Below are 15,805 nucleotides of genomic sequence, written 5' to 3' on the forward strand. Positions count from 1 at the left end.
ACCAAGTATAATTCCAGAAAAATAATACTGTTTCGGATATTATTTTAAGGACAATTTCCTCCTACATTAAATATCTACAGTTGTTCAGTCAATGCACTCAATCATTCCTGCTATTCTTCACAAGCTGGGCTCGAGGAGACACTTTAAATGGAAATTTACATTATGTATTTCAAATAGGTGCAGAAAGTTATTTTAAATCACATTTCAATTTTATTTTTTTAAGAACAAATGAAGTAGATTCTAAAAAGAGTTGGATACATGAGTATTGTGTGAGAACATCTAAATATTAGAATATATCACTACAAACACAAACATTCAGAGAAAAAAATCACAAGAAAGAAAATTGTGCTACAGCATTTATTTTTTCCACTCGCTTTCTAAACCAACAGCCAAATGTAGGTTCTTCATGGAATGCTTTAAAATTTTAATATTTCATAGGATACAGATAGAATCCAAATGGAATTGGTCTGGGATGGCATCCGGGTGATATTTTTTAAAAAACTCCCCAGACAATACCAATTGCAGCCAGAGCTAATAATCTCCTAGATTGTCAGCTTGCTCAAGGAGGGGAGACCTCCCAAAGAAGCTGTAGGAAATTATTCTTCTGGGATGCTTTTACCACTCAAGGACATTCAACTGTCCAAAAAGAGAAAAGTCTTTTAACTGTGTAGTCAGCCTGGGTCATCTGGGCAAATATAGATTTGAAAAATTAATATGTCATTAGCTGGGGTTAAAAATAGTTTAATAATTATAACATGCTTCACTAGCTTATATTTTATATATATTCATATATATAGAAAATCATACACATGTTTATATATACATATATGTGTATATGTATATATATAGAGAGAGAGATAGGGAGAGAGAGAGAGATTTAATGGGATTGTGAGTACTGAAATATGCCCTCACTCAAGAGAGTGGTTTTCCTGGGCCAGGCATCTTCTAGCTGTGTTCATGCTGACTGATAGTCAGCAGTTCATTCTAAAAAAGCCTTGTTTTATGCAAAGAAGAATGGAATATGATGTGTTGGAGAGAAGATGAGCATAATATAACTTAATAAATCAATCATCAACAGTATCTGATACTGACTCCTTGTAAATTAAAAACGTGATTGGTTTCCTTATCACACATTTCCTATTGCTCATAGACATATTTCTAAAAGTTCTCTACTACATCACAGAATCATCCTGAAGCTGGCTGGTCCTGTCTTGGCCACGACTCAAGAGGCCTTAGGATCTGAAGAACAAACAGGAGCATGTTCTGAGGTTTACCCAGGCGGTCATCCACAGTCTCACTCTGCTGAAATGCTTTCCTTCAAGTAGCCTTAGCACATCTGGTGACAAAGGGGACTCTGAGGCTATGCAAAGAAAAATGCCACTAAATTGTTTCCTAAATGGTAGGATTTATTTGAATGCTCACATACAATTGAATGAGACAAACTATTTACATAAAACATAAGTACAAAAAATATAATACAATTTATACTGTACATAATCAGGATTCTCCCATTTTGTCCCCAAAAATGTTGGCAGATAGAGATAAGGAGGGGGTCGTTATGAAAGGAAGATTGCTGCCCTGTTAGCAGGACCCAGGATCATTCTTCATGAATTTATTGTTTAAAAAAAGATGAATAGGTTTGGGTTATAGAAATTGGCAATTCACCAAGAGCAGTGAGTGAACACAATGTATTCACTTCTGTGATAACAGCTCATTTTATCTTATAAATATGTTCGTTTATCTCCAAGTTGAGGCTAGGAGCAGGTGTGAGTCGGTTTCTGCTGATTGGTTGGGTAACCCCCCTCCGCCCCTTCTCTGAACTTCCATAATTGATCCAGTGCAGCAGGCAATGAGCTCCCTGCCTGGGCTGCCACAATTCACGTCTTAAACCGATTTTTGAAAACAATGTATCTGTCAGGTGTCATTAAACAACGTCCTTAGATATAAACCCGGACAGCTCTCAAGCGAGCATTTAAGACCAGCGAATTGATGAACAGAAGACATAAAAGTGAAGCCCGTCAGAAATCTGTATTGCACATTTCTAACAACAAGGTTTCAAATGAAACCCTGAAAATCAAATGTAAAAAGTGAAAAAACATGTGGTGCACCAAATGGCCCTGTGAGGAAATACCTGGCAATCCACAAGCATTCAAACAGGGCGCCCAAAGCTCCATCTTCTTGTTCAAATGAAGGGGAAGACAATGCTACCTCACTCTAAAAAAGCTCCATTATGATTAACATATTGACTTTTAAAAATTAATTTTCAGGTCAGTAACTTTTTCTGCAATTTACCAAGGCTGATGTTGGCTTTGGAGAAAGTTCAATGAAAAAAATGAAACAATCCCAAATAAGTTTATTTCGTATTACAAAATAACAAGAGCAAACTAACACAGAGTGAGGAATTTAACATTTCATAACATCTTGAAAAGTCCCATCAAGTGGCATAACACACAAGTTTTGTTATACACTTTTGAAGAATCCCATGTTGGACCAAGTTTGTGCATTTTCTTTGCAGATGATGTAAAATTTCAGTAGGTTCTTGTGTTGAACGTTCATAGTGTGCTTTCTTTCAAAGTGTAGAAGTTCAAGCTTGATTTTGGCCAATAGTCATGGTACAGGGGAAAGCAATCAATTTGAGCAGAGAAAACACTGTTAATTTTCTTAACCCAAATTAAGAGGGATAACTTTGTGAACTTGTGAAAACAGTTTTGACATTGACTTAAAAAAAACCCAAAAAACCCAGCAGGCAATGTTCTAGGTGCTTCTCATACCACTCACTGCATCTTTGCCAGCTGTCACCCACCTGTATCTGATTTTCTTGTATCTATAGACTTGCCTGAAGAGGGATAATGGCAAAACCCTTTAACTTCTATAGGCATCACATTGACATTCCTCCTACAGAACAAACGCTAAGGTGTTATTTGGAAGATGCCAAATGAAAGTGATATCAGTTTCTGGAAGGCTGAGATTGGTTTACCTAAATTCTGAACACACCATTGCCCCTATCCTGGTGCTACACCCCGAGTGGGGGCGAAAATCACATCCGACAATGATGTGATTCTTGGTCATTTTCAATTCCTGAGTTCAAATAGGCATATGAGAATGATTTTCTTCAAAGTAAAGTCAATCAATCCTCTACTTTGAATTAGAACCAATAATACCCAGATGAAACGATAAATCATCATCTTATACAAGGCACTGGCAACTTTTTATAGGAAACTAAACTATCTGCACTTCCAGGGGGTGGTTAACAATGCTCTTCTTAGCGACATGATAGAAGGATAATTTGGATTTTCCAGAATCCAGATTTTACTCCCAGCATGTATTTATCTAACATGTGAAAGATTTCGAACTACCATTTGAACTACTATTCATATAATATTTGAACCATTTGGCATCAAATTGCCAACAAGCCTAGAAAGATCAGGATCATGTTTGAACTCCTGGCCTCAGATTTCTGACTAAATATGAAGAGGTGGAATGAATTTTATTGCCCACCCATCACGTTAGTTAAGAAACGCCATGGAGTGGTTTTCTATCTCTATTTTTCTCCTTTCAGGTTTTAAAGTGTCCTTGACTAGTTACCGTCATCATGTCAACAAAGTAAAACATGAATGAGAACTGGTGCTGACTCTGGTAATGGGTAATAAGCTTGATTGCTTTCTATGGCAGAACTAAAGTGACCTTCAAAAATAATGTATGAGACAGCTTTCATAGGAATGGTACACTTTGTGTCAGGTTCTGAATTTTGTTTCAATGATGCTCTCAGTCCCTTTGCAGTGTGAATTATATTTTCAAAAGAGAAGAAGTCTCCATTCCTAATGCTTCTGTAGTATGTACCAAATTTTTATAATGTAACATAGGACTATTGAAAAAGACTTTGATCCATTTTCTCCAAAAAATATGTATGATGCATCTTTAACATAGTCCATAAAAAACAGAGTATGGAATAGTCATTTTAGAAATTCCTGTGAACAGTCCAGCTTTACATTTTGTTCATTATTTTTCAATTTCCAAAAGAGAAAAGAAGCAAGGATTAAAGCAATATTTTTTCCTGTGTTTTACTAGGTTATCAAAATAGATAATCAGAATGCGTTCATTCAGTATTTGTAGAATTACAAAACATCTTTAAATCAATTATTATTACTGGCCTCAATAGGGGAGAACAGAAGAAATAAATTCCACACTGGTCTCTGGTCTGCAAATATTTTATCCTACATGGTAATACACTGTGAAATATTTGGCATCCCTTTTGTGCATTTCTCAGGTCAAAGTGAATGTCACTCTATGTTCTCCCATTTCACACCCATTGGTCAGAGAAGCGCAAGGCTCAGAATGTCTTTCTAGTATCTGATAATAGATAATCAGAGGTAATCAAATTTGGTAATGTCATGTCAACATAAAATCACCAAGTTAACATAAATTATCATGAAATAATGAAGACATTAGAAGGAATGAATGTGCTGGGCATGGCCACCAAGTTCTGTGAACTCCTATTTGCATCATCTTAAAAAGAGCAGAGAGTTTGCACATGAATTGATTTAAGGTTATCACTTTAATTCCCTATCTTCATGGACATTGGTTACTGGAGCTGAGGACTTAGGCACAGCACTGCCACATGAAGAGCTGCTGCTCTGAGGCTGACTCAATTCACAAGATCTACCATTGGTACCTGTTTCCTCTGGATAGGTGCCCCAGAGCCATCTTTTGAGATAGAAATGCTGAATTCAATGGAGTTACCCCAAAATGCCACACACCAGAAAATCCCAACAGTGTAAAAGACATCCTGGGGCTAAAAACAGTTGATGGCCATGAAGCAAAGACAATGCTGACAGTGGTTTGACAGTGCTAGGGAACCGTTCATGATTTATTCTAATAGCAAAAAAAAAAAAGTCACAAAGAAGCATAAGGAAATTTGTAAAGTCAAACACTATCAAGACTGCACCTTCAGTAAGCATTAAGGAAGTGTTTACACAAGATGATTAGCTGAGTGCAGACTTGATCTATTTTTAAAACAAAACCTCCTTTGATCTTTAGCCACATGCTATTGTACCCTCTCAGGTAGCCCCCGGGACATGGAAAAGTCTCCCCGTGCTGAGACTTATCCATAACTGTGACCCACTAACTCCACCGAGGACTCCAGTGGAAACGCTCACCCCCATGGGCTTTGATTTGCATGAAGTTCACCCCTTTGTGGACAAATAAGGAACAAGGACATCTTCGCGCAGGTGGTCCTGGAAGAGTCCCAGGATCAGACCTACAAGACTGTGCGTGCGGGTCATGGATCCCCACCTGGGATGGTCCATGACACTCGGCTTGGGAGTGATCAGGTCCCCTTCTTTTCACAGTCACCCATTTATCCAATCTTCTCCCACATTTGCTTCCTTTCTCTTTGGCATCACTCCGCGAGTTGATGGTCAGATCCCTGAGTCACCCTGGACCACAGGGACTGACCCTTCCTAGGCACAGAGGCTTCTCCGGGGCCGGGATGCCCTCACGCCCATCCACTGTTAATTCCTCTTCAGGTCCTTTAGACTCTCTGCCCACCCTTCACACACACAAACAAGGAACCCTCTTTTTTCCCCAGTATTAATGCCAGTTCTAGTCAGAATCTACTTGAGTAGCCTTAGTGAGACGTCCCTGGAGGAGCGGGAAGTTCAGACGCCTCACGTAAGCTTCCAGGGGCAGCAGCATAGAAATATGCCTGAAGGGAGATGGGCAGATGAGCAGGGAAATGCCCGAGCCTGGTGACGGTGGGTATTCACGGAGCAAAACCTGATCCTGTGCCCCCAGAGCTCTTCAGAACTCAGTGGGTCCATGTCACTCAGGGTGACAAGGCCCTCAGTTTCATCACACTTACTCATCTACAGAGGTATTTTGGGAAGGCCACATGCTGTGCAGCATGCAGGAATTATGTGTTCTTCTCCTTCCTGTAAAACGTTAGTTCACTGAAGGTTGATATTACATGGTGACTAGTCCAGTCTGGAGAAAGGACACTGAACCACACTGGGAACCACTTCCAAAGAATTCACATGTACATGTGAGATTAGTCAGTTTCCTAAGGAAACCAGCCAAACTTCAACTGTATCCACGAATAATCTTAGAAATTAGACTGTGATTAATGTCATTTTATGGTGGGTTCAGAGAAGTGCAGCTTAAAAATATTAGTCTCTATTTGTGCTGCTTGTACCAAAAAGAAAGAAAAAGATAGAAGAAAGAGAGAAAGAAAGAAAGAAAAGAGAAGGAAGAAAGAAAGGAAAGGAGGAAGGAAAAGAGAAAGAAAAAAAGATAAAGAGAGAGAATGAAAAAGTCACACAGAAATTTAAAATGTGACCAATGACAGCAGAAATCTCAAATATCCCAGCCTAAAGAAGAGCTGGTGTGTGAAGGACACCCCAGTAGAAGTGGTAGATAGCACTGTGGAAGCCCACCACGTGAGGACTTATGCAGTAACGAGGGGTATGGAGGGGATGCGTATACACATGAGCAACAGCTATATAGTGCTGGGAAAACAAAAGTTACTCCATAGCTGGTTAACATACTTAGAATATAGCTAAGATTATTCTAAACCAATTGGTATCCCCCAAGAGGGACAGACGGGGAGGGAGGGACGGGGAGAGAGAGAGAGGAGCCAGAACAGTTTTCCTTTGAATAGAATGTCAGGGAACAAAAATGAGGGGATTTCTTTGCAGTGATAATCGCAAAGATTTATGTAATCAGCAACATGAAAATTCTGTAGTGGGGGAGGGTGTTTTCCCCAGTCATTGCATAAAATTGATTAAAGACCAGCTTTGATGTCATTTAGAAAGCATTTCCCATCAAGATCAGCGACACTATTTTGAAATATTAGTATCCTTTTTCCTAGGGGAAATAGAATGACCTTTTATGCTTAGAAAATACCGGGGTAAGGGATTCAAAAAACAGCTAAGATGTGCTACACAGTGAGGACATTGTTTTTTACAGGAAAGTGATGAGATAGGTTGAAGCATCCATTGAACATCCAACCCAGGAACAATTAGGAAACCATCTGGCTGAATTTCACCTGCTGAATGTGGACTTTGCGTAGAGACAGAGCAATCTCACACAGTGTACGGGCAATGCAGGAGATGCAACGTGAACATCATTCATTTACAATCTATCAGACCTCCCAGAGCCCACTTGCCATTTAAATTTCAATTTTAGTAGAGCCATTTCTGCAAATTTGGGAATATGAGAATATTTTGAACTCAACAACATTCATTACTAAACATAGGATTTTCCCAACACTTTCTGAAACTGTTTCTTTAAATCGGATAGGGTAAAAACACGTATACTAATAAGTCTGTGTTCCTCAATGCCCATGGTATATATTTTCACAGATCTGAAGGTTCATTTTTCAATAAGAACATGTTTTAATGTCCACTCAAGCCTTTATCGCAATGCCCAGAGGCGTCAGATGAACAGTTTCAATCTTGTTTTCACTTTCAATAATTATCAACCAACTGCCATATGCTATCATCTGTTGTTTGTGAGTACTTTATCCTTTTTTTTGTTTTTCTCCTGGGAACCACTATGAATAGTATTATAAGACTCTGAAATGCTTATCAATGATCAATGCTCAGAACCACAGGGATCATTAAAAACCTTACTTCCAGATAACCCGATTTTTCAAGGTACATCTTGAAATGCTGTTGCCTCCATGCAGGGAGAAGGGGGAGCGAGTGCACTGGAAGGCAGCATTGGGATAAAAACAAAAGGCACCAGAGCTAAACATCTCCTCCTCACCTGACCTGGAGGCAGCAAATGACAGCTTGGTACTTGGGGAGCACTTCAATATGTACAGCAACAAGCTGCAGAAAGCCAGCGTTACACATCATTAATGCTCTTGGTAGGGGCTGACTGCCGTACATTAGTTCTATCAGAGAGATGGAAAATAAAAGTAGCTTTTCATTACATGTCAGTTCTTTCAATACTTCCCATAACACAGAAAATAAAAAAGTTGTTTTCAATTATATTTCAGTACTTTCAACCCTTTCCTCATTGGCATCATGAATGTTCAAGATTTTTCTTTGCAAGGAGAGAGGAGATGTAGAGTCTATCCAAATGCGAAACAAGTGGTTATTTTATAGACTGGCTCTTCAGAACATTATTATGGATGAGACAGGTGGGCTTCCAGGCTACCCATGAGGCAAGGTGCTCCCTGGAATGCCATGAAATCCAAAAGTCAGAATAAGGCTAGTTTCGCAGCAACCTGCAGAACACTTTCCCCCTTTATCGTGTCTGTCCCTCTGTTCCTTACGCTCACCTCCCCCAGTGATAACACAGTTACTGCATCAAGACCAAGGGTGCAGTGTCTCATACCCCATACCATCACCTCTGCAGGTGCAAGCCAAGTTGAATCCCTGGGCCTCCTCAGGCAAGAAACTTTCCAAGTCCAAACTCACAAGTTGCTTCCAAGAATTCCACAGTATTATCCAGATTGGAAAGATGGGAGATCCATAGTGAATAACTGTATGGCCACATTCATATTCTTCATTTTATCAGCATTATGGACCTAAGCACTCTTTGTAGAGGGGTTGGGAGGCTCTCATATAAAGTGCCTATTTTCTTGAATTGAAACATCATGAAGATTTATGCTCAAGAGCAAGACGACGTTCATATTTCTACAGACTCCTGCCAAGGTGGGTGGTATATTTATTAAAAAGCTCAAGAAAACAATTGACTTGTTAGAAAAATGGACTGAACACAATAAAAAACTTCACACCATGGCTCATTCAACAATGATCAAGTATTGTAGACCAGATTTTCACGATGTCATATTTAGATTTTTGTTGCTTTTAAGGACATCTATTTTTGGCAGCAAAGGGACACTTGCAGCTTGAAATGCACTTGAAATATATTCAAACTTCATCTCTGAAGTCTTGGAAACATGAGCAGTCATGGAGCACAGGCCTTGAGGAACTGGGGAATTACAAGAAGCCAAAAATATAAGAGCTATTAGTACTCATCATAATTATTGAGATCTGTAAAGTAGGCATTAGAATAGGTCTTCCCAGTGAGATGTGGGTTGAAGTATTTGTTTCTTTCCTCTAGGATCAAGTTGTTTTTGTTAAATGCCTGTAAAATATAAAATAAAATAAAAGATTTGAGAAGACTCAGTAAGTAGTATTTCAGAAAGAGAATATAATTAGGAGACAATTACGTTGAATTTGAGCTCTCTTCTAAGGCTCCATTATTCTAAAATGTGTTTTCTCACTTTCTTGCTTCTTCAAATTATTAGCCTTGCTGAACACTTGCCTCAGAACTAGAATGAGGTTGGCAATTTTTGATATCTTCCAGTCTATTCTCATATATATATATATAGCTGAGGAAGATTAGCCCTGAGCTAACATCTTTACCAGTCTTCCTCTACTTTATATGTGAGTCACCACCACAGCGTGGCTGACGAGTGGCGTAGGTCTGCACCTGGGATCTGAACATGCAAACCCGGGCCGCCAAAGCGGAATGAGCCAAACGTAACCACTACGCCACAGGGCCAGCTTGAACTTCAGTCAGGAAGTTTCCAAGAGGTAGAAAACCTCAAGCTAAACCTCCAGGAAACCTAAAACTCTAGTGATTAGTGATTTCAAATTAACAAACACTGAATGTTACCACATATAACTGAGTAGATGTTTCAGCAGCTTTCTGATTGCCATGGAAAGGCACATTGATAAGAGATTTTGACAGAACAAGTCACTGCATGAAGTTTCAAATGACATAATTTCTTTTCATTTTCTGCACTTGTTAGAAGGTGACCACTGCAGCCATTTCTGACACAGATGCCCTTCCTCATTAATAATCATCAAAGTCACTTGTACTTTCAGAGAGATGAACTATCCCAGGTTGAGGGTAAATATCAAGAGGATCAAAATAAGATGTAAGATGACAGGCAGAGGCCAACTGTCCAGGACTAGTCTGGGCAAGGTATCAGAAGAAAGCTCTAGAAGGATTCATTAGAGACTAGGCAGCAGTCAGGGCCCTCCAGGTCCTTTGCCCTTATAGTAGCAAGATTTCTGATGATCTTAAGTGGCTACTGGATCTTAAGTGAGAACAGAAGACCAGTTAAATTATCTTCAGATGCTCAAAGTAACAGCACCCACATATGAACTGACAGGTTGGAATTACATTTAGAGGAGCCCCAGTCTTGGGTTCCAGAGGTTTGTTTGGAAAGTTCTTGCTCATAGAAAGAGCTCATGTTTCTCCTTACACTTTGAGAGCTCGGTTCTGAGAGGGTAAGTGGGGCATGTTATTAATTCCTGTTGCTTCATTCCCCAGCTCTGTCATCTGATTAGTATAAGTTGCTGATGGATTCTCAATCCTGGTATAAGCGGTGGGGGTAAAAATCAATGGACTTCGTCTCTGAGCAGTGAAGAATGGGGGCCTCAGTGCAGCGAGGAAACAAGTTGGGACACTGTGGCTCCCAGGACATAAGACCTTCCAACTACTTGAAGTTGTAACAGCTGAAGATATTCCATATTCCCACATAGGGAGGAAACTGACTTTCAAAGGAAACCATTATAGCAGAGAGAGGGCATCAAAATACTCCCTAGGAATGTTAAGGGGAACCACCAACTCAATAGAAATATCGAAATTTAGGTAACTTAGCTCATGAGAACTTCCTTCACTCATGTGGGTCGTAGGGGAGGTTGAGTGCAGTGGACAAGAGCCCTCAATGTCTTCCCAGCTACACTCCTGGCCTCTTGTGTAGGTACAATAACAACAACAGCTACTATTTGCTGGGTGCTGGGCCTTATGCACCTTAGTCCATTTCAACCTCACAACAATGATATGGGAGTATGTATGGTTATACCCATTTTAAAAATGAAGAAACTGAGGTTCAAAGAAGTAAATAACTTGTACTCTGAACCAGGATGCAAAATGTCTCCAATAAAAAACACATTTATTTTACAAGGCACTGTTCAAGGCATTTTCTATAAATTACCTCTTTTGCTTCTCATTATCTCCAATTTATTGAGGAGAAAATGGAAGCTCAGTGAGTGTGATTAACTGGCATAAGTTTACCCAGCTGGTAAGTGACTCACGAACCCAGAACTGTCAGGTCTGAAGCCAACACCCTCTCATTCCCTTCTTCTTTACAATGAGAAGAAGACTGATCACTTACTCTAAATTTCTGGGTCAAACACGGGATTAATCATCCGTTGGAAATAACAAAACATACCACCCCACACCTGCCACGTAGGACTCTTCTGACATGCAAAGCTGAAGAACCTTCATTATGCTTGAAAATTATGTGGAGACAGTCTTTATTATGATGTAACAACTTTTCTCAAGATGTCATCCTGGCGACTGCTGAAATGGACCTGTAGCTTGATTGCCCAACCCTGGTCCTCATTTTGCTGCCCAGCGTGTCTAAGTCCTCAGCCTGGAGCTCTTCTCTTTGCAAGACCTCTCTGGGATGTGGAAGGCACAGCGGAGGCAGAGGTGGATGTTGCCCAGTGACCCAATATTTTCCAGAATTTTATTTGTTGCTGTTTCCATGTTCAAATTGTAACTTAATTCCCAATAGGAGATGCCATCTTTTCACAGGCAAAGCAAAGCTAAAAATGCAGTTCATTATAAGGGGGCCCTCTACCTTGTCCCCCACCCTGACACCTATGCCACCACTGCTGAGCTTTGCCTCCAGCCTCCAGGGTCCACCTGCCTCCTGGCTGCAGCCGTCACTGCCAATCCCTTACCTTGATGGCCTCCACCGAGTCATACTTGTCCAGTTTGTTGATGTGGTTAGTTATGCTGGTGTTAAGAGGGGCAGGCGCAACAGGGTGGATGACAGTGGCATCGTGGGATTGCTGCTGGTACCGCTGGCAGTAGGTGTAGACAAGGAGCGTAAGAAGGCAGCCCAGGATGGAGCTGCTCAGCCCCACGGCGATCATGTGGAACATGTTGAACTCTGGGAAGACAGCATCAAAAGTGATGCTACACCAGAAAAGAACACGCTACCCAAAAGCCCGGTGCACTTAGGTGAGAAGCCCTGTACCCATTCCAAGTTCACGACCCCATAGGACTTTCCTTTGAAATGTCATGGCCACTCAGACACTTCTCCACAGTGGGCACAATATATTTTAAGTTAATGTTCTTATAGATTATAATCAGTCTTGGCCATCACCTTAATATGCTAGCAGGAGCATTTTTTTTTCTTTAAAGGCTTGTACAAGACTGTTCTTCTGTTTCAAGTGCCGCATGATCTATGGTCTATGGGGTTTCTTGGGAACATTTTTTCCATGCTCCTTAACAGGCTGAGTGTCCCTGCATACAGCATGGCGTTGTCCCATGAACAAAGCGAGAATGCATTTATTGCTTCCAATTACTGCTAATCTTCAAACTGGCCTATTTTCTCCCTCTCCTTTATCATTTCATTTTATTCAAAACTTCGTTCCAATTACATAATTCTTCTGTTTTTCATTACAGATCTTCCTCAACTTACAATGGAGTTATGTCTTGATAAACCCATTGTAAGTTGAAAATATGGTAAGTTGAAAATGCATTTAATACACATAATCTACCAAACATCCTAGCTTAGCCCAGCCTCCCTTAAACATATTCAGAACACTTACATTAGCCTACAGTTAGGCAAAATCATCTCACACAAAGCCTATTTTCTAATAAAGTGTTGACTATTTCATGTAATTGATTGAATACCGTACTGAAAGTGACAAACAGAATGGTCGGATGGGTACAGAATGGTTGTCAGTGTATCGGTTGTTTACTCTCATGACTGCGGGACTGACTGGGAGCTGCAGCTCGCTGACACTGCCCAGCATCACTAGAGAGGGTTGACCATATGTCGCTAGCCCGGGAAAAGATCAAAAGTCAAAATTCAAAGTATGATTTCTACCAAATGTGTATAAATTTTGCACCATTGTAAAGTCAAAGAATTGTAAAGTCAAACCATGGTAAGTCAGAGACCATCTGTATATTTTTTGAATATGAATATACACACATTGTATAACATTTAGAAGGTGCAGAGGGGAAACAGGATTAATAAGTCTTTTGCTTGCCTAGAGGGAATTACTTGTAACCAGTTTCTCCTGTGCTCTTCTGGAGATATTCTGCACAATTATGTGCTGTGTGTACCTGTAAATATTATCCTGTGTGCCATTTTTTTCACTTACATTATATTTTGGAGATCTTATAAAGAAAATGGTTTACTCCAAAGAAATAGAGAATTCGTATCAAAGGAATAAAATATGATCTTTTAATGGTCAGGAAATGAGCCTCTTTTTTACGTATTATTTTCTCTAGTTAATAGCATCTTTAAGTTATTTTCCCTGAGTTATAAATGCAAGATGTTGAGAAAATGAGCTGACATGGACTTATGTCTCCAATATAGAATGGGCTTGAGTGACATCAAGGGAGCATAACCAAGACCCATGTAATCTCTGAGAAACAACCACAAAAAAATAAATATTCATTGTGTGTTGACATAACACTTTACAATTAAAGTTTCAAGCTTTCCAGGGAATAAAGACAACATTTGGGCAGTGCTCATGAAGTTGGGATCAGTGAAAGTCAGGTAAAGCAGAAGACAACCTCACTTCTTCCACGCTGTGTTGGCACTGTATGGCTAACCGGTTGTCTCAGGGTTACCGGCCTTATGTCCCCATTGCACAGGGCACATCCTGAGGATCTGGCTTTCTTCCCAGGGTGTCCCCTCCGAGCACCACCAAAGGGCCCAGTGTCACCCATGCTCTCCCATATCTGTCCACTCTGCAACCAAATGAGACCATTGGAGATGCCTGCTGGTCACACCATGGACCCCAGGTGCATCCCCCAGACATGGAGTGAGGCGCCCAGGGCTCTCAGGGAGAGAAGACCTGCAGGTTCGTCCCCCGCACCCAAGTCCAGGGTGTCTGCACATTAACCTCCTGGGCTCCTCCTTGAGGACTCTCTGAACTGCCTTCACCTCACCAGGGATCTGCAGTAGAAGTGAATCCCTCATCTGTCCCTCAACCCTGACTTCTCCCTCTAAGCTGTGCTGCTTTGCTGCTCCCAGACACTGCGTTCCAGGGACCAGGGGCCCTGAGAGACGGATCCGAGTCCTGAGGCGGATGGACACTGTGCAGAGAGGCCGTCTCCTCCTGGGTTTGCTGTGAGCCATGACCAACACACTTTGACCTGCACTGAGACTCCAAATGAACACACGATTCTTAATGCAGGCATCCAGTGTCTTCAGCACCAGGGGCTGGATGATACAGGCGGATGTTACTAGAACATTCTACAAAGTATCATCCACTTGCTGACATCCACCTCAACTTTTCACTTCCTGGGTATGTGGTCAATGGTTTAACAAAGTGAAAGGAATTCGTAAATCTTGGCCTTTCCTGATTTTGTCAGAAGCCTCTAGAGCTGGACAGCTCCCAACCTGTGATGATTGGTTAAAGCATCCAGAACATTCCACCAGCAACCACCAGAAGTTTTTACTATAACATTAAAGCCGTGCCCAAGATAAGCAAGAGCTGATTTCATACATGTTGTCATTTCTAATGTCATTTTTTCATACTTTAGAAGTTTGGACTCCCCAGGGTCAATGCCACACTCAGATAAAAATACACTCTGCTGCACTGATAACATATTTTATTATAACATATGGAAGATGCATGATGTTCTCCATATGCAGATACTTTGTCATTAATCAAATGAATCATTTCTGCAGGTGCCTGGGGAAGGCTGGGGCCAGCCGACATCTTTGTGAGGATTATATAGTCTTTGTGTCTCGTGCAACTAAAAATAGCTCTCTAAGTTGAAAAATTTCAATATGCTTACATTTTTCTGCATAGGGAAAAAATAGTGCCTATTAAATCTCTTTTGAATCTGCTTAGTGTGGCTCTTCGCTTTGCCTACGCTTTTTTTGCTATTGTTTTTGGTCAGGAAAGCTAGAATAGAGACCAACTACCCAGTTGGTTCAACTGGCTGATTTTCTGTGCAAACTTTGATTGATTTTTCAACAAACTGAATAAAGACGTCTATGTTGTCTCCCTAAACATCCCAAAGCATCCTTGCTAGGAACTTGTTTTTATCTAGTAGTCCTATAATCAGATCCATCTCACAGCTTACCCGCCTATCCTGTGTGTCAATGTCAGCAGCTTAACGATCTAAAAAAACCAGTTCTGAATACTGTAGAGTAATTGAAGGCTCTGATTTAATTCATAACATCTCAAAGCTTGATTCTGAGTTGTGCAGCTATGGCACAGCTGGCTCAGACACACACAAGCAGCACTTTACAATAGGCGTGGGCTTTGCCCCATGTTCTCCTGGGTGCTCGAGGCCCTTGAAGGACACCCACATAGCAATCTCACGAGGGCCGACCTGGGAAAGCAGTTTCCAAACCTCTGGTAGGCATGGAAGGCCCATCAATGCTGCAGAGGCATCAGCTGGTTGAGCCCCAGGTTCTGTCTTGGTCTCCCTTAGGACGGGAGCACCCCCTACAAACTCTGCTCCCCTATTGATCTACACTGCTCTGAGGGCAGCAGATAGCCCTGGACCCTGGCTGTTGTCCAAGAGTGTCACCTGACCAGGCCTGCTATGGCTCTAGCCCTCCAGACACAATCCTACCAGATACTCAGTACTGGGACCCTTTTCCTGTGGTGCTCCAGGCTTAAAGGTCACACTCGGATCCCACTGCTTGGATCCAAACCCTGGCTCCACTGCTGACGGCCTGTGTGAACTTTGGCCAGTGACCTTATCACTATCACCCTCACAGTCCCCAATTATAAAATGTAGATAAAAAATACATGGCTAACATCCCTTTCCAAAAATTCCCCAAATCAAA

General features: G+C 41.1%; 1 protein-coding gene across 3 annotated transcripts in view; it reads right to left on the reverse strand.

The window, feature by feature from the left end:
• Nucleotides 1-1,385: 1,385 nt before the first annotated feature.
• SEMA5A (semaphorin 5A) overlaps nucleotides 1,386-15,805 on the reverse strand; it is a 470,062-nt gene continuing 455,642 nt past the window's right edge. For all 3 annotated transcript variants that reach the window (XM_004440053.3, XM_087443115.1, XM_087443116.1), the window contains 2 exons: nucleotides 11,715-11,926; nucleotides 1,386-9,096 (listed from right to left, as the gene is read on the reverse strand). In XM_004440053.3, coding sequence (XP_004440110.1) covers nucleotides 8,977-9,096; nucleotides 11,715-11,926 — 332 coding nt within the window. In that variant the 3' untranslated portion in view covers nucleotides 1,386-8,976. The remainder of the gene's footprint in view (nucleotides 9,097-11,714; nucleotides 11,927-15,805) is intronic.

Source organism: Ceratotherium simum, chromosome 18 (assembly GCF_057802395.1).
Source record: "Ceratotherium simum simum isolate JZ-2026a chromosome 18, ASM5780239v1, whole genome shotgun sequence".
Lineage (NCBI taxonomy): Eukaryota > Metazoa > Chordata > Mammalia > Perissodactyla > Rhinocerotidae > Ceratotherium > Ceratotherium simum.